Source organism: Microtus oregoni, unplaced genomic scaffold (assembly GCF_018167655.1).
Source record: "Microtus oregoni isolate MIOR12 unplaced genomic scaffold, Mior012 000002F_ref0000024, whole genome shotgun sequence".
Taxonomy (NCBI): Eukaryota; Metazoa; Chordata; class Mammalia; order Rodentia; family Cricetidae; genus Microtus; species Microtus oregoni.
Window position 1 is genome coordinate 52,037,076 of NW_024543061.1, and position 19,853 is coordinate 52,056,928.

General features: G+C 38.4%; 1 protein-coding gene across 7 annotated transcripts in view; it reads left to right on the forward strand.

The window, feature by feature from the left end:
* Window positions 1–19,853, forward strand: part of Grm7 (glutamate metabotropic receptor 7) — a 902,923-nt gene that overhangs the window by 600,283 nt on the left and 282,787 nt on the right. For all 7 annotated transcript variants that reach the window (XM_041633580.1, XM_041633594.1, XM_041633599.1 and 4 more), the window contains one exon: window positions 6,596–6,735. In XM_041633580.1, the coding sequence (XP_041489514.1) occupies window positions 6,596–6,735 (140 nt within the window). The remainder of the gene's footprint in view (window positions 1–6,595; window positions 6,736–19,853) is intronic.

A 19,853-nucleotide genomic window follows, 5' to 3' on the forward strand; every position in this document is an offset into this window, starting at 1 on the left:
TCTCTTTCTCTCTCTCCCCACCTCCATCCATCCCTTTCTTTTCTTATATCCCACTGCAGTTCTAGCTCTAGACAGAGTTGATAAGAAAGCATGGTATAGGATAGGGTCATTTCAGGTTCCCTATCCTCAGCTGCCCAAGGAACTAACTGGGGACATTGCCCTGGGCACCTGGGAGCCACTCTAGGTTCAAGTCTCTTACCAACCCTAAGGTGGTTCCCTTAATTAAGTTATGTGATTCCCTGCTCCTCAATCCAACCTTGTTTTATCCCCAATCATCCCGTTTCCCCAAGTTCCCCCGATCCTCCCCTTCTCACTTTTTTCTCCCCTTCTCCCCTTACCCCCATCCCACCCCACCCCCAATATCCCAATTTTTTGCCCAGTAATTCTTGTCTATTTCCCATAGCAGGGATAATAACTATATGTTTTTCTTTGGGTTCACCTTCTTATTTAGCTTCTTTAGGATCACAAATTATAGACTCAGTGACCTTTATTTATGGCTAGAAACCAATTATGAGTGAGTACATCCCATGATCCTCTTTTTGGGTCTGGGTTACCTCACTCAGGATAGTGTTTTCTATTTCCATCCATTTGCATGCAAAATTCGAGAAGTCATTGCTTTTTATGGCAGAGTAGTACTCTAATGTGTATATATTCCACACTTTCTTTATCCATTCTTCCATTGAAGGACATCTAGGTTGTTTCCAGGTTCTGGCTATTACAAATAATGCTTCTATGAACATAGTTGAACAAATGCTTTTGTCATATGATAGGGCATCTCTTGGGTATATTCCCAAGAGTGGTATTGCTGGGTCCAGGGGTAGGTTGATCCCAAATTTCCCGAGAAACCGCCACACTGATTTCCAAAGTGGTTGCACAAGTTTGCATTCCCACCAGCAATGGAGAGGGAGGGAGAGAGGAGTGGGAGTAGGGGGAGAGGGGCAGGAGGAGGGAAAGGGAAATGGGAGGCTGGGAGGAGTCAGAAATTCTTTTTTCAATAAAAAAAAATTTAAAAAATTTATAACTAGACTTGTACTTTAGGGGTTTGAGAAAGTTGCCTTTTTTAGTCAATGTTTATTTTAGTAGAAAGGAAAGTCATATTCCTACATCTCCTAGTTTTTAGTTTAACTTGACATATCAGGGTTTTTAATTGTTTGTTTGTTTTCTTTACCATCCTATAACTCCAGAGGTCTCAAAAAAGAACTCTGTCTGGGAAAGGGTGGGCTTCGGGAGGGCTGCAGCAGATTTTCTCATTCTGAACACTGTTAGTAACTGTTTTGGTGATGCAGTGTAAGATGTTTAAAATGCCCATGGGTTTGGGTTGTTAGATGTCTGGAGCAGCTAGCTGCCTCTCATGAATCCTACCAATGTCCCAAAGAAACATGAATGTAGTCATTAATAATTGCCCTGGAAACAGGACCCCTCTCCTAGCTCCATGTCTGTCTGAAACCTAGATGAATAGATAATCTAAGAGAAAATGCTCTCTCTCTTTTTTTTTTTGATGCTAGATATATTTTTTTTTCACACTGAGAACCACCATATTGTATTATTTACTGGAAAAAATCTGCTTCTATTTGAGTGTGGTTGAGCTTTAACACACACCTTTAATCCAAAAGATTTCTGCATGAATATTATAAACAGGATTAAATACAGTCAACCCTAGGTGAAAAGGAGAAGCGAGCAACCAATTGATGGGAAGGAGGACAGAGGAACATTAAGTTTGTCCTTTTGTTTGAGATGATAAGAGAAAGGAGCATTTCAGCCACCGTGGCTGAGGAGAAAGGTCAGCTGGGTGCTTTTTAGGCTTTTCTGAGCTAGTAGACGTTCACACCAGCATCTGGTTCCGAAGTCTTTATTAGTAAAATCTAATGATTGTTATTTTGAGATTTTGTTAAAAATAACACGTATTTATTCATTTTTAAATTCTCTTTTAGAAGAAAGTGCAGAGTGCACTGATCTGTTATCAAAGATTTAGGATTTTTTTAATTGAACTTATTTTGAAACTTATTTAAAATTGAACTTATCTATGTATGAATAGGGCCCCCATATGATCCTGTAGAATAGCCAGTTTTGTGAACCAGTTCTGTGAACTAACTTATGTTTTAGCATGTTGAAGAATCAATTTAAATAAAACATATATAAATGAAAAAAAAAGAAAGCATGGTATGTGCTGTGCCTTGAAGCATCCACACACACACACCAATACCTCATAGATGTGGGCAAACTTTAGATAACCTTAACTCATAACTACTTTTATCTTTGCCTTTTTACTTTGTAACTCCTGGCAGGTAGGCTATGCTAAGCTAGATCACATGGTTTGGAGCCCCACAAAAATGAAATATTCTTTAAGAGAAATTCCATTTCTCCTATTGGAACAAAAGGCTCTTTCCCTTCAAGACCTTTTCCATATTCCCTGTGTTATGATGATCTGTCTCCTCACACTCCTAATATCCTATTATAAGACATACTCATAATTGCCTATAGCTATGGGCCTGTAACTTTCCCAAGAGAGTTCTGTGGGGGCTGGAAGCATGCTTCAGCAGCTAAGAGTCCTTTCTGTTCTTTCAGAGAACCCCAGTTATGTTTCCAACACAAGGGTTGAATGACTCTCAATTGCCTATAATTCCGGCTCCAGGGTCTCCACCAGAAACTGCATTCGCATACTCTCTGTCTCTCTCTCTCTCTCTCTCTCTCTCTCTCTCTCTCTCTCTCTCTCTCTGTCTCTCTCTCTGTCTCTCTCTCTCTCTGTCTCTCTCTCATCTTTCTATCCCTTCCTCTTCCTCCCTCCCTCCCTCCCTCCCTCCCTCCCTCCCTCCCTCCTTCTCTCTTGGTCTGTCTGTTTGTCAAACACACAGCTTAAAAATAAAATAAGATAAACTATATAATCCCATAGTTCTTGTAAAGGTTGTGAAGGGTAGTTCTGGGTCAGTCCTCCTTTCTGTGATGAAGCTACTCATCTTGACTGGTAGCCCTAGTTCTTTTACTTAGTGTTGCTGCACTGGCCCTCAGAGTTACAGCATCTCTGCAGGCAATCACCTCCTCTTTGACGTCTTTCTTCTTCTCTGGACTTTTGTTTTATTGTTTTCTGTTCTCAAAATCCTTTGGACATACTGCCAGTTTTCCCTTTTAATAAGTCCAGGGGTGGATCCCTTTAAAAGGAAGTGTAATAAGGGGAAAAAACCCTGGGAATAATAAGCCCATTTCATTAAAGAATGTATTCAGAAGGTCAAAGCTACACAATACACTATTAGAAATCATCATTTAGATAAAGTATTCATCTTTTCTGCTCTAATTTTTAACATGAACTTTAATAAGAATGGAAAAGGCATGGCAAGAATCATTTTCCCTCACAAGATTTTGAGAACGGAGAAAGATAAGGCCATGTGTCTTGTTCTGATGAAGACTGAGCAGATGAACATGAGATTATTTGGAGCTCTGGGCCTCAGACCTACTTTCCCTCTCCTCTCAAAAAGTGTGAAAGGTTCCAGCCACGCAATTTAATGAATAGAAAATGCAGTATTCAGAGCAAAGCACAACATGAGTCAGAGAATCCCTTGTGAGAGAAAAGACTGGGCATCTGGATAGCTATGTCTTGCTGCACAGTGACAGTATCCTGATTTCTTGCTAATGACATGCAACATCACATTTCATCTCTTGTTCGTACATACCTTGGATATTTGCTGAAAGCAGGACACCATTGTTGAAAATTCTCTGTCGCATCAGCTGTCATTTGTTGCTGCTGTTTATTTTTTCTTCTCATTATAGGAAACTTTATGTGGCATCAGTAAAAGAGAAAAGACTATGAATTAGAGAGAGAACATGTTGGTGTGCATGGAAGAAGCTAAAGGGAGGAAAGGGAAGGGGAAATGATATGATTATATTATAATTAATTATAATTTCAAAGAATAATTTTTAAAGAATTGTGGTGAAATGGGTTTTTTTATCATCTCTGACAATTATATCTTGAAAATGCATAGAAGAAGCAAACTGAAATGGTTTCTTTGCCCACAAATGATTTAACCATTGACTCAAATAGGTGGGATCAAAGCAGTGTTCACAGACTGCCAGTGCCCGCTCCCACTGAGGACTCTACACTGCTGCTTAGTAAATAGAAAATGTTTCTAGAAATGGGGAAATTTTCATTGGATCTCAGAAGAGCACCATGAGTCACTAAAAAGGTTCAGTTTGGTTAACCGGAATTCTGTGTTATTTCCAGTCTTGAGGTAATAGGGAAATAAGCTAACAAAATGAAAACTATTCAAAATTATTAAAGGACTGGAGAGATGGCTCAGCAGTTAAGTGTTTACTGCTCTCGCAGGGGAGCAAGTTCAGTTCTCAGCACCAACACTGGGTATCTCACAACTGCCTCAAACTTCAGCTCCTGGAAATCCAGTCCCCTCATTGGTTACCACATATACATGTACACATGTGTCATGTAGTCACACAAGCAGACACATACACAAATTTCATCTTAAGAAGCATTACTATGGGGTGACTGTTACTTAAGGGCATAGGCAAGAGTACATACAGTGTTAGGTTATTGCATTCAGTGCTCACTGTAACCCTATGGAAAGGTAGCGCTAGTGACAGTTGACTGGAATCAAATAATTTGCTAAAGTCGTAAAGATACTGAGACATCAACCTGTAATATAAATATCTCCTAAAGATTCAAAAACCAGTTACTAAGTATTATTTTGCTTTAATTATCTGAGTTATCTGATTGAATTATCTGGGTCACTGATAAGAGACCATTCCTACCTGAACTTAAGAGTTTCTTAACTGTGAGATGAGGAAGTCTGTTGTTCTGTGTCCTCCAGCCATATTTTCAATTCCTTCCTGATCATCCCACCACCTCTAAATATAACCACAAGGTAATGTCTTAAACAATACACACATGCCTTACTTTGGCTTTCTGTTCCTGTGATAATTAGCATGCCCATAATCCAAATTAGAGGAAGAAAAGATTTATTTCAGATTATAGGTCACAGAACATCAAAGAAGGACTCCAGAGCAAGGGCTCAAGACAGGAATCCAGAGGCAGGTACTCAAGCAGAGTCTATTACTTAGGAATACTACTTAACAGCTAGCCACACCTGTTTAGTGATGGTATCTCCTACATTAATTAGCCATCCAAAAATGGCTGTATGGCCTCTCTCTCTCTCTCTCTCTCTCTCTCTCTCTCTCACACACACACACACACACACACACACACACAGAGAGAGAGAGAGAGAGAGAGAGAGAGAGAGAGAGAGAGAGAGCGGTTTTTGCTTCTCTTGTCTGGAGATTGATGTAAGGACATTGAACCAACTCACACTATACAGGAGATTCTCACCATGTTATGGTTCTGAACTCTGCCACATCATAAAGACCATTACAGAACAGACATATTGGGACCATTATTTATTCCATCACAAGCTCTGATTTCCCTGTATGATAATTAGGCCTATCATAAAATCTATAATTGGTAACTATATGATGGTATGTACCTTAGATGTTCCTTTGTCCTAGGTATGGTAATGTATCATTCAGCTAGATGACACACTTCATAATGACTCTTATAACCCAATATGCAATCTCTCTTTTGGGATATGCGTTTGTTCTTGGTGTCATGTGCTCATTCATCCAACCAATTTCCTCCAGCACTCACAGCGTTCTTACTCACATTGAGCAATGGTTTCTTACTGAACCTGAAGTTAGGCTGGCAGCCAGAGAGCCCCAGTAACCTTCTGTTTCTGGCTCTAACAGTGCAGTTGTTAGAGACAGCAGACCATGACACACTTTTACAAGCTCACTTGCATACATGACACACTTTGACAAGTTCACTTGCATATGTGTACAAAGGTACAACCATGAAACATCTACGTATTGAGAAAATTAGTATTCCAGCTCTTATACTAGGGAAAGAGAAGTGCTGGGGATTTGAACTCATGTCCTCTAGCTTGCTCAGCAAATTCTCACCTGCTGAAATATCTCACCTCTTCATCCAAAGTGTACATTTTAAGAAGTCCTAAATAAATAAAGGCATGAAAGAGAAAGTAATATCCATGGAATGTCTTCCAAGAATACTACTAGGCATTTCCTACTTGCTCTCCATGAGTTAGAAATAATCAACCCAAGAAATATTTTAAATTCAATCAGTGCAGAAATGATCATTTAAATGAATTATTTTGCTTATTTGTAATGATATGTCAATTTTAGGAATTACTATTTTTGAATGTATTCTTTATTAACTACAATTTAGTATTAAGTGCAAACCAAAATAGCCATTGCCATCATGAACATTGCAATCACAGTTAGCAGCAGCATTGTGTTAAAACATATTTTTTCTCTGAAAATTAATTAATGAATCTTTTTTTTTCTTAGAAGGAGAAACTTTTAGAAAAAAATATTCAGAAAAATCAAGAATAGAGGCATTCAAAGGAAGAGACAAATTGTCTTCTGACACTATGTAACCATGGTGCAACAAGCTACAGAAATGGCCTGCCATGAGCCAAGGATGTTAGAAATAATCTTACTGGCAATACAGTTAGCTCCTAACTTCATCAGTCAAGAGATAGCAGGATTTCTTTCTTAATTCCGGTCTTTTCTTGTCTCTCAGGTAGTGCTGGCACCCCAGTGATGTTTAATAAAAATGGGGATGCCCCTGGGCGGTATGATATCTTCCAATACCAGACAACAAACACCACCAACCCTGGTTATCGACTCATTGGTCAGTGGACAGATGAACTTCAGCTCAACGTGAGTTCTGATTGTTTCTCTCTTTCCCTGGTTTGATAATAATTGGGATATTAATTTGGTCAAATAGATGTTTGCTTTCTGATTGTTTATGTACATATAAAGGGAGCTTGCAATTCATTCCAGACTTCATGAGGATACCTATCCATCCACTAATACTACAATAATGATGGTAATGATGACAAAAATTGTGTGCATTGGGTTTGGTTGAGGGGATGCATGCATGTGGAAGTCAGATGAAAACTTGAAGGAGTCAGCTTTTTCTGTCTACCATGCGAGTTTCTGAGATCAAGCTCAAGTCTTCAATAATGGTAGCAAAAGGCTTTACCTACTGAGCCATATTGAGGGCCTGTCATTGAGTTTTTATACTAGTCTTTAATTCTGTGACAACTTTCCTGGAATCTGACTCATATTCCTAATGAGTTTTCTGGTACCATTTTAAATACTTCTTTGTGAGAGAGACCATTACCTCTCTCTTCTTTCTTATTTGATAGTAATAAATTTTTTAATGATTTTGATGCCATTCTGTTTTAAACTTTTGTTTTCTAAATTATTACCCTATAGTAACATCTTTGGGTAGCCTCTTTTTCTTTCTTTAGAGTGTGATCTTAACTGAGCAGCTACTTTCTTGTCAATGTCCCTCTGAAAGACCAAGCACATTCTGTCTTACTCTATCTTCATGTCCTCTTTGGACCTTTACTGGGTTGACAGAGACATATGCAAACTTAAGGTTGGGTGGGCTGTAAGCAGAACAATCACTTTAATCAGTCTCTGACTCAAATATTGAATTTATCTAGAAATAGCTTTGAAGGTATCTACAGAATTATAGTTGGCTGAATACATGGGTGTCCTGGAGTCCAGTCATGTTAACACATAAAGTGGATCATCATAGTCATCATCCCAGATAGTCCATTCTGTATCTAATTAAAATGTGGAAATAATGTGTGTAGCCTTCTCCAGGCTGTACCTCAGGGGTTACTGTTGTAATTAATGAAATAGAGTCTGACATATGAATTGCATACAATTCTTATGAGGGATGAATTCAATGAGCTTGCTGAAGGACTCCCAGATTATACTCTAGTTGGTAATGGATGGATGAGAATTCTTATGTACATGGAAAAATCACACATGCTCAAAAATTAACTTTGGTCCTGAAGCATATACTGAGAAACACCAATAAACCAATTTAATTTCCTCTCCTAGGTATAATCATAATTTCTGAATAAGCCAAAATGCTACAAGTCTTGACTATATGTCCTTAATCTTGGATGACTACATTTATACCACAAGGAAACCAACAAAGAATAGTTAGGCAGGCCACATTGCTTTGATTCTGATTCTGGTTATTATTATTATTATCATTATTTAGGTTTCTGAGAGAAGAGTCTCACTATTGTAGTCCAGGCTGACCTCAGACTGTCTAGCCTCTGGTCTCAATTTCCCAAATGCTAGAGTCACAAAATTGAGTCTAGCTTTTCATCACTAAATCTTTGATTTACTTTCTGAGAGGCTTTTCCTTTTGCTTTCCAGTTCTGTTTTTAAATATAAGTTTAGCATGTCTTGGATTTGGCATGACTTCAGCTGCTTCCTTGGCTCCTGTCCTTAGCCATGCTTGGCACACAATAACTGGCTTCGTCATTCTTAGACACCAGATCACAGCCATTTGGATGGCAGTCCTCAAGGGAGAGAGAGCAGCCAAGTGTAAGTGAAGTGGGCACAGAGTAATGTATGGGCTGGATAAATGGCCAGCAGTGCTCTTGCCACTTCCTAAATATAACAACCTGTTTCTTTCTTTCTTTATAATTGCCATCTTAGACATCTCTTTATTAGGACCCATGTTCATGAATTTTGCAAATACAAACAGGCACTCAGCAAATACATCTAGTTTTGAAACATTTTATGGCTCTGTACACTTCGTTCTAAAATGTGGAGTGGTTCATTATTTGTCAGGGAGACAACTCTGTCATCAAGTCACCAGACAGAAAACAGAAGCTACCCTCTGAAAACCTGTTTTGTAGGCTTCCCTCTAAAAACTGCAGGATAGGATAACTGTTCAAGGTTCGTTTAGAATGACCAAGAGACATACTCGTATAGAATGACCATTCAGCAAGCTGTTATTGTTTTGTTTCTTAGATATCCTATGATAGGTAGCATGAGAAGCAGTAGGTAGATACTCAGAGAAAATTAACAAATGTAAAACAACATCTCATACAACTGACCACTTAGCACACAGCTATAAGGTACACAATTGAGCAAAGATGCATATGAAAATTACAATGTGCGGTTGAGAGATGACAGGAAACACAATAGTAGAAATGGGAAGGGAGTGATCCAAGGAATGCAAATTTACCAATGTGAAAATTAGGAATGGTGGGTGGCAGGTCAAAAGGCTTAGCCAGAGATAGTGAACCACTAGAGAATAAGGGAGAAAAGGTTATAAAAGTTGTGGGACTAACATGCAGTCATATTAATGTAGGTCCTTGCACACCATGGGAAACTGCTTTCTTTTATTTCACAGATAATTTAAAATCTACTTAAAATTAAGCAAAGGTGTGACTACATAGAAACAAAATAAAAAATAATGTAGTTTATTTTAAAATTTAAAAATAATGCTTAGTGAGTAATGTTGCCCCACAATCCCTAGCACCTACATAATAAATGGGTGTTTTCAGTGCTGCAAAAGCAGAGACAGGAGGATCTCCAGGACTCACTAGCTAGACAGCCTAGCGCATTTGGTGAACCCCAAGTTCTAGTGTGTTGTAAGGAGAATGCTTGTTCGTTTTCCTGCTGCACAGACTCCCGAAATAACTACACAGAAACTATGTTAATTCAATCACTGCTTGGCCTATTAGGTCTGACTTCTTATTGGTTAGAGTTTACATCTTAATTTAACCCATTTCCATTATTTTATATTTTACCTCGAGGGTCGTGGCCTACTGTCAAGGTTCCAGTGTGTCTGTCTCCAGTGGCAGCTCTAAGGCTTCTCGTGACTCTTGTCTCCTTTCTTCCAGCATGCAGTTTAGGTTTTCCTGCCTAGCTCTACTCTACCCTATCACAGGCCTAATGCAGTATCTTTATTAACCAATGGTATTCACAGCATACAGAGGGGAATCGCACATCACTAGTGAGATATACTGTCTCAAAGAACAAGTTAGACATCTGAAAAGATTCTAGAGTGTGACCTTTTGCCTACAGACACACACACACACACATACACACATACACGTTCTTCATTGCTAGACAGATAATGAATTGTAAGAGGAAAGACTGGAAGTAGAAAAATCAAGTAAGAGTCTTTTGCTGTTATCAGAGTAGAATAAAATAGGGGGGCCTACCTAATCACCCTCAAACTTCACTGTTCATCAGAGCCATCTGGAGGCTCATAAAATCTCAGAAGTAGGGCCCATAACCTGAGTTTGATTCATTAGGTCTGAAGCTTATGCAGAACCAAATGTTTGCCTTTCTAAGAAGTCCCCAGGGAGTGCTGATGATCATTTGAGATCCTTGTCTGAAAACTCTATTTGACCATGGAAATGAAGTTAAGTGACTGGTGGATGTGTCTTATTTGAAGGGCTTTGTGGCTTCTGGCAATACTTTAGATAAGATGGGATGCTAAAAGTGGGTAGGATGAAATCAAGAATTCCAATTATTTGGAATTCTTAAGTATGTGAGACTTCCTAAACCTGCAAGAGTAAGATAGGCATAGAGAAGGGTATAGAGGTATAACCACACAAAAAGTGTCCATTATCAGTCCATAAATGTCTTGAAAATCCATGTGAAAAGACATGGAGAACAAGAAGGAATCCCCCAGGCCTTAAATATCTCCTTGAAAATGATACCATTCTTTTCTACTAATCCATACAGGATATCCAATATGCGTAGAAATTTTGCTTGGAATTTTTTTGACTCTAGTATGAAAAGATCTCTGACATGACATTAAATAAGCATTTTTTATATCATTTTTTGACACTAATGGCAGTGTGGTAGGGTGAAAGAGTTTATCACTTAAATCTCACATGGATGTCTTATTTTCCTCTTGGGTTGTATTGGAAGGATAAGAATGGATGACTGAAGCACATACAAGGCCATTTTGACAGGAATTACAGATGGTAAATTCAAATGACAAGGTCACTGAGTTAAGTGGTCTGGATAGGAGGTCACTGTGTGGAAACCTTTCATTGTGAAAGGGAATTCAATCACTTGAAGCAGGTGGTTAAAAATAAAAACATAATTCTAGTCTTCACACTGGACTGCACCCTGCACACATGGAGGTTCAGAGCCACGGTCCAGGTGTCCCATCTGGTGACTGGTCTGGGTAACATTGTTTTGTCCATGTTGTCCATTTAGTTGTGCCTGTTGTGATTTTTTTTTTTGTAACTGCTAGAGCGGAATTTGAGCAAGCTTTGCTGTTGGTTCACTTTTTTCTTTTCAGTGGAACAAAACAAAGCATTTGAAGTAATGGTTCTACTTCTCATTTTCAAAGACTCAAGGGTGCTCTTTCAATCCCCAGCTACATCTTTTCTAACAAATGAAATTTTTAGGAGTGCTTCCTCTGAGGTCAGTAATTGCAAATTAGTTTCTGAGCCAATGTAGTTTTCAGTTTTCAGCATCCCAGTGCTGCAGACCAGGTTGCCCAGCTTTCCAGGATATGGTCTTCCTGCATGTTGGTGCCTAACGGCATGCCATCTATTACAGAGCATCTCAGGTGCCCTTCTGTCAAGCATTGTAGCCCCAAGAATCTATTCCCCTGTAGTTTAATAAAAGATGACTATGTGACATGTTGCTAGAATATTTCTGCATGGACAACAACAACAAAATTCTGCAGAGGGGAATTAGGAACAAAGAAATCATCTACTCAGCCCTTTGAAAATACCTATAGGAATAAACTTGATTCAGTTACTCATGTTTCTTTTGTACCATCAAGAGATTTCATGAAATAACTGCAGCGGAAAAACAGACACAGTTTCTGGGTCAGGCCATGACAACCCATGAGCATGCTAGAATAAGCAGGGGTGTGTCCCTGTGTTCTGAGAGCACAGACTACAATGAAGAATTTATAATATTCATGAGATATTTTATGACACATTGCTATTAGCTTAAGGAAATCTATCAAAATGTTTTATTCCATCAGTATCTGGAAGGGTCAGTAGTATTTTCCTCAAAAGAGATGAGGAAAAATGTGTTTGAGAAGGAATAATGCAGTTTTGTTTCAAAATTGAAGTAGATGTCAGAAAAAAAGAAATAAATGGAATGTGTGTGCTTAAACATTTCCTGTGCCTATATTTAAAGCACTGTATGGGCTATTTGTTATAGAAACAAAAGTGGTAGTTTTCTGCTTCGATACATTCACTTTAACAGGTATACGCATTCTGTAATGTTAACAGCGGGGAGGAGATAACAAAGGGACAATTGTCAATCCCACCCTGGAAACAAGTTCTTCCCTTTCTTAAAAGTGATGGTCTTTAAAAGTATGATCTTTAATTTATCTGAAATTAGTAGAAAATTCAGATGTATCCAAAATGTTAATCATGCAAATAGTAGAAATCCAAATAGCATAACATTAAAGTTTTCTTGTTTTTGCTTGGGAACTGGTACCCAGCTTGTGCCTTTAATCCGAGAACTTGGGTCTCTGAGTTCAAGTCCAACCTCCAGGACAGCCAGGCAACCAGGACTGTTACACAGAGAAACCCTGTCTCAAAAAACAAACAAACAAAAAGTTTTTTTATTTTTATTTTGTATATGCATCAGTGTGAGTACATGTACCACAGAAGGAAAAAAAGAGGGTCAGATTCCCTGGAACTAGAGACCGAGAACATACTGGAGTCAATACAGGGTGTTTTCAAAGAGCAATGCACTCCTAATGATTGAGCCATCTTTTCAGCTGCCTTAATGGGCAAATTACCAGAGGCTTGATTCTTTTTGATAGGAAGCCAAGGGAATTTTGCTGAGCCTTGTGTAAGTGACTCAAGTTCTCATCAGTTTACCTGTTTGTTGCTACAGCAGAATAACTTTGGGAGACCCTAAGGATTCTGGGGGGTTTCAGCTCTTTCTATATTTTCCATTGTATCGAATTTACAATAAATATTGGAATATTATAATCTCCAAGAATTTAACCCATTCATATTTTATGTGCATTAATATGCTCAGCATTGTGATGTTTTTTCAGTTAATGTATAAATCATGAAACATTAATATAGGATGTTTTTCAACACCCATGTCTCCTGCATTAGCCTCCATTTCTTTATAAATGGTTCCCAAATTCCAGGACAGCAGCAGATTCAATGTAAGTTAAATATTGTAGCCATTGTGATACTATGTCAAGGCTGCTCACAGATCACTGTTGCATGGCTACTGCCCTGTCTGGGTAGTCAACATGTTATGCCTATGTATAGCAAGTGAATGCACCCTCAAAAATTCAGGGAGCTTGTGCTTGAGACTACAGTGTATAATTTCCAGGGAAGAAAAGTCAAAACCCAGAAAGAGAAAATGGATCTTTGTCATACTGTTTGAGCCTAGGAAGCCCTTCGGTGAAATCTGTTTGAATGTCTTTTGGGGGCTTCTATTGTTATCACATTGGAAGAAGAAGTCAAGTAAGATAGGGTTCAACTACAATCTTATCCACCATTGTAATCAACCTAGAAACAATAATCAGTATGTGAAGGACACACCTGTAGCCCCAGTAGTTGTGGATGAGAGGCAGGATGCTCAAGAATTCAAGGACAGACAGAGCTGCACTGGCAGTCTCTGTGAAGTGATACAGCTAGGAGAGGTGCTTGCTTTCACCCTGGGGAGATAATGAGAGGGAGAACTGACGGCATGAGTTCCATCATTGGACCCTGCAGAGTGGGGAGAGAACCAGCTGCCAAGAGTTGTCCTCTGTCCTCCACAAGCCCTTCCACTAGCACAGGTCGCATGCGTTAATTATTTACTTAGTTTTGAAATGAATGGACTAGATGTAGCTCAATGGTAGAATGCTTAAGTGGTATGTTCAAGGCTCTGGGGTCCATCACCAATATTAAAGAAAAAAGAAGGAAAAATAGATCTGAGCATAGTTAGGCTGAGAATGGAAAGGAAAAAGAAAACTGAAGCTCACTTTATTGGACAGAAGTTTTCATGGCACTAACTAAAAATTAATCTTTAAAGTTTTAATTTTGTTAAATACTAAATCTTTCACATTGGCTATAATTTTTACTGTTGCAGACATTTAAAGACATAAGAATATTTGATTTCCAAAATTACTGTTTATTAAAACTAGGCATCTGAAATCAATACTTACTTCTACCTACATATAAGGCTACTAATCACTCAATTGTTTGGTAATTACAACAGTAAAATGCTTATTAAAAATCTAATCACCCTCAATTTACAATGTAATTGGTTAGTTTAGGGCAATAGCCATACTTATACCAATATTGGCAGAAAGAAAAATATGTTTATGGTCAAAATATAGTACTTCAGGGCTGGAGAGATAGCTGAGCAGTTAAGAGCATTTGCTCATTTTCAGAGGACCCACGTTCAGTTTCCAGTACTCAGGTCAGGTGACTCATAACTGCCTGTAACACCAGCTCCAGAGGGTCTATTGTCTTCTTCTGGTCTCCATAGCCACTGTACTCAGGTGTACACAGACATAGTTCTTTTCTTCCAACTTACAGTATTATTTCTAAGTACTTAGAACTGCAGTCATTAGAAGTGCTGTAAAACAGACTTTTCCTGGGTAGACACAATAACAGGTCTACGGAACCCAGAAAGGGACTCTAGGACAGAACCAAGTAAGGGTTGCTCCAATGACCAATTTGTCAAGAGTCTTCCAAGTTTTAGTTCTCCTGCACATGTGACATGTGGTGACCTTCTATTTAGCAACTGAGTTTCATGAGGCTCCTTTTTACTGATGAAGGCAATGTTTCAATTTGGAGGAATGCTGCAAATCAGAAGAGCATGCCAGACAACAGAAGGTAAACTTCTGGATGGTTATGAGTCTCAAGCCTACTGCTGGTAGCTTTAAATCAGAATTACAGTCACTGAATTAAGTACATGTAACATACTTGAGATGTAGTAAATATTCAGCATGCCTTAGCCACTGTACCAACAATGAAAATAATAATGCAGCAGTGATAGTTCTTCACATGAACTGTAATTCTTCAACAGGTTAACTTCTAGTGCTAAACTAATGATTTTTCTTATGACCCAACATTTACCTGAATACTTAGCATATAGATATATCTAATTCAATATTAAGTGAATGGGGAGATGAAAAACTATTGTTTTATACAAATAATGGAACATGTTAACTTTAATTTGGCATTCCAAAGACAAGATTAACCCAAAATTCAACTGGAGTCAGCCACTCTACATAACTCAGTTAAGTGATTTAAGAATTTGACTTACAGCTGAGAAGGTTGTGCACACCTTAATCCCAGCTCTTGGGAGGTAGAAGCAGATGGATCTGTGTTTAATTGGAGGCCAGTCTAGTCTACATAGAGAATTCCAGGCTAGACATGGCTACATAATGAGCCATGTCTCAAAGGAAAAGAAGGTTGCTTTACCACATAGGTTCCGTGTCTCTTCTAAGAGATCTGTAGTCTTCTTTGGGTCACAGAGATATGCTGGTTTGTTCATTAAATGATGTGAGAAAGAGAAGAAGCAAAAGAAGAAAATAATTGGTTGGGGGTTTACTCCCATTGATTTTTACTTCTGGAAACTTGCTGATGGTTGTTTGAGAACATGAGTTGGGATTATTGCTCTTGAAGCATCAGTTCAAGTGCAGAAGACATTGGGTGCTTCTGCTACCAGTAGAGCACACCAATAAGGAAAGGATGGAGTACCATTTTAACTCAGTTTTCCTTTCTCCTCTCTCATGCTGTTTAGAGGACAAATGAAGCTAGAAAGATTTTAGGAATACAGGAATCTGGTCTATAATCATGCATGTGTCCCGTTGTGAGCTCTCTGAACCTCCATGAAGAGGCATGCTCTGAACGGATGTCATTTAACTCGCCAGCAGAGTGGCAAGTCTGATCTGAAATAGTACAAAAACCATTTCCACATCCCAGGGTCAATTGCTCTGCATTTGTCAGCTAACCACATATGAGAACAAAATCTGAACAGAGCAGGCATGTTTAGACATTAACTACTTAGCATTCTGTTGAAAATCAAATGTATATATTCTTGGGTTCTCTGAAATATCACCTCTGGGGATAAGATGCCTTATTCCTACACAGTCAAAGCTGGCTAGGTCAAAATCACAACTTTTCACTTTACACAGATTTGAGTTCTCTTTTCACCTTGGACCCTATCTATCACTCCCTTTAGCCTATTACGCAGTTGGCTCTATTTACTTCCCCAGAACCCCATGACTCCCACAAGCATACAGTTTCATTCACACAAAGCAGACAGTAAGTACAAGCTGACTTCTTTCTTTAAACTTGGCTTCAGCACATGCTTCACTTTTTATTTATAGCTTCAGGAAACTGGTTTCCAGAAAATCAACAATAGAATTAATGGTCTAAAACACCCATAAGTGGGTAATAATACTTTTTGTAGAGGGTCAATAACTTCAGTATGTAAGAGAACGATACCTTCACAGAAGACAGTAGCTTTGTTTGTGAACATCTTTGTGCCTGTTACAAAATAAGTTGGAAATGAAAGAGACAGCTTTTTCCTTGGTTTGTCAGCATCTCCTCTTGTAATCAATGGTGTATGGCTGGGCACTTTCTGTGTGTGTCTAGAAGATTAATAGTATTTTTAATTATAAATATGGCTCCACAAACACTTGCCTTATAGAACCCTGAACCACCATAAATTCTTGTTTGCATGGTAGGCATTCAAGCAGATCACTTCATATTTATTAATATACTCAGGGCTCAGCAGGGAAATTGTTGCTTTCCATTAATATTTGCATTTTAGGCTCAGGCAGAGTATATATGGAAAAAGGAAATAAAATGGATGAATTTCAAGAGCTCAGCTATTCTATCAGGAGCTCATCCTAGTTATTGCCAATATAAACTGTGGAATGAAATAATATGAATTTATATACCCTCTCTCTGACTCCTTTGCCCCCAGAAATCTAGAACTTGTAGAACGATCTTATTATTTTTGTATTAAATACAAAGTATGTCCAAAGTGTTTACAAATATCTAGGAGATAAGTAAAAACAGAACGCCCCATCCAAGTCCCAGGCTTTATTTTTGGTTTTACCATTAAGTGCTTAAGGAAGCTGATGGATAACATCCTCTGTTAAAATGTCTGTCACTGTAGCCAAACACCTGAGCTAAGTGGCTTAGGAGATGAGGTTTACTTAGTACATAGTTTGGAGTTTTGAACCTGTCGTCCCCAGGGCTTCTCCTTTGGGGGAATGGGGCTGGAGTCCCAGTGTCTTTTTCAGGCCTTTCCATAATGACACAGAACTTCCTATCAGGACACACATTTTAATTCAGCTCATCACAAGTTAGTTAGCTGATGCTGCTTTAAACTTCTAGAGTCTGACACTGGGCAGATTATTTTAGAGATATTTAAGTACAGTATAAATTTGGAAAAAAAAGAAGTTTCCAGGTGGGAAGTATCTCAATTTCATTTACACAATAAAGTTTAAGACAAGATAACATCAAATTCTTTTGCAAAGTATGTATGACCTACACCATGATAATGAGTTTCTAAGAATCTAGGATCTGGTGTGGTCTCAGTAATATAGATATCATAGAGGTCACCAGGCTATAAAGTACATCTGACATTCCCCTAATTATGGCATCTTAATTAAGGTTTCTTTTGCTACAAGGGAACACTGTAACCAAAAGCAAGTTAGTAAGGAAAGGTTTGTTTGGTTTGCACTTCCATAACTCTGTAGTTTAGTCCAACATTGAAGGAAGCCAAGTCAATAGTTCAAGCAGGACAGGAAAATGGAGGGCAGGAGTTGATGCAGAGACCAGGGAAGGCTGATGCTTATTGGCTTGATTCTATGACTTTGCTCAGCCTGCTTTCTTTTAGGACCAGCCAAAGGATAGTATCACCCACCATGAGCTGGGCCCTTCCCCATCAATCACTAAATAAGAAAAACATTACATCTAGAAATATGGAATAATAAGAAGAAAATAAGCATTTTCTTAACATAGGTTATCTCTTTTCAGAGGACTCTAGTTTGTGTCAAGATGACATAATACTAGCTAGGACGGATGGCTTCTACTGACCAAGAAGCAATGCTCAAGACAAAGGTCTAGGAAGGAAGAATTTAGGATAAATATTATAGCCTGGATGATTCAGGTGTGGCATGGCCCTACAGCTAGCATAGATCACCAGGTTATTAACAACATCCATTCCCAGGCCCCTGTGTAAAAAAATATATCTACACAACCTCTCAGTTAAAGAAACAAGCGTGCATGCTTAACCTTCCTGGTTTCTCTAGCGCTTATCTGTGAGCAAAAGGACCCTGCACCTGCTGTATGACCCCATCCACTTATGTTTTTAAAATCAAATCAAATCATCTAACTACCTACCTAGGATGGCCACTTTGAAAATGAGTTAAGAATACCTCCCCATGCTTAGAATGCATATAAAAATTTTGTTTATATTTCTTATATTGGTTTCTGTGTCTACATTAAAAAACAAAAACAAATTAAGATATACAACCCTGATGGTTTAAGATACCACAAATTCTGGAGCTCAAAAGATGTCTCAGTGCTTAAGATCACTTGCTGCTTTTGCGGAGGACCTAGATTTTGTTTCCAGATTCCACATTGCAGTTCATATTGCTCATACCTCCATTTCCAATGGCTATGTCACCTTCTGAACTCTGTGGTACCTGGTAAGTTTGCATTGACACACATGAAGGCAAAACAATCTTACACATAAAATAAAAGTAAATCAACCTTAAAATGCCACACATTCATTACCCATAATTTCTAGAAGTCAATAACTGACCAACATTTCACCAGGCTAAAAGCCTTGTGTCACCAAGGTATCATTCCTTTCTTGAAACTCTTAGGAGAGAGGAGACTCCATCCAGATTCCTCAGTGGGATGAAATAATTCAATTCCTTTTACTCTTGGCTCTAATGTCCTTGAGTCTCTACTGGCAGCTATATCCATATTCTAAAAGCAGCATTAACACCTTTGAATATGACTTTTTATCTATCTCCAAAGTCAGCAAGGGCAAAGCAAGTTCTTGTAAACATCCTGGTCCTCTTGCTATACAGTCTGTCAGCACATTTCATGTTTGAAGAATGCATATTTAAAGTACGTGGGTGTGTGTCTTTGTGTCTGCGGGGTCGTCCATGTACAAACAGTGTTCCTGGATACCAGAAGAGGGGATTGGAACCCCAGAGACTGAATTATAGGTAGTTGTAAGCTCCCTGATATCAGCACTGGAAATGGAACTTGGATCATCTGCAAGAGCAGCACATTTGTAAACACTGAGCCATCTTGCCAACACCTATTGGCACATTTCTTTAATTCATCTACTGTCTCACACATTTTGAACGGTCTATGTGATTGAGCTTGGTGACCAAGATTTAATTTTAATGTCTGTAACTTCCTTTCATTTACAAAATCCCCCTTGTCATGTCATATGATATGTTTGAATATTTCAGAATTTAGAAAGTGGATGACTTTGTGGAAGACTATGAGACATGGGTTGTCTTGTCTCCAGTTCTTCCTTACTATATCCAAGAACTTTTCTTTCCTGAGTAGTTTAGCACATGCGTATTGGATTTCCATTATTCTTACAGAGTTGTTGCTGTGGGTAGGGATAAAAAATTATAAAATTTTCTGTGTACGTGAATGGTGTCAAGTTGAGATATTCTCTGTTCCCATTGTTGGGAAGTCTAGGAGAAGAAACACCAAGTGAAATAAAAAATAAATAAATAAAAATAAAAAAAAAACCAACCAAAAAACTGGATCCGCTTGATTTCAGGGTACATGTCCAGGAGTTTAGATTAGTATGACTAGAAGATAATGAGTAAAGTCACCACAGGAAGCTTAGTTGATCTCTTGGAGAGAATTTGTTCATTTCCATCTTTTTTTAGCCTTCCTATCCGGGACATAATCCAGCCTCCAAACTGAGTGAAACTCTTAGAGAAGTCCAATGTGAAGTTATAAAATATGATCAAAATAGAGATGGTACACTAATCTGTGGGT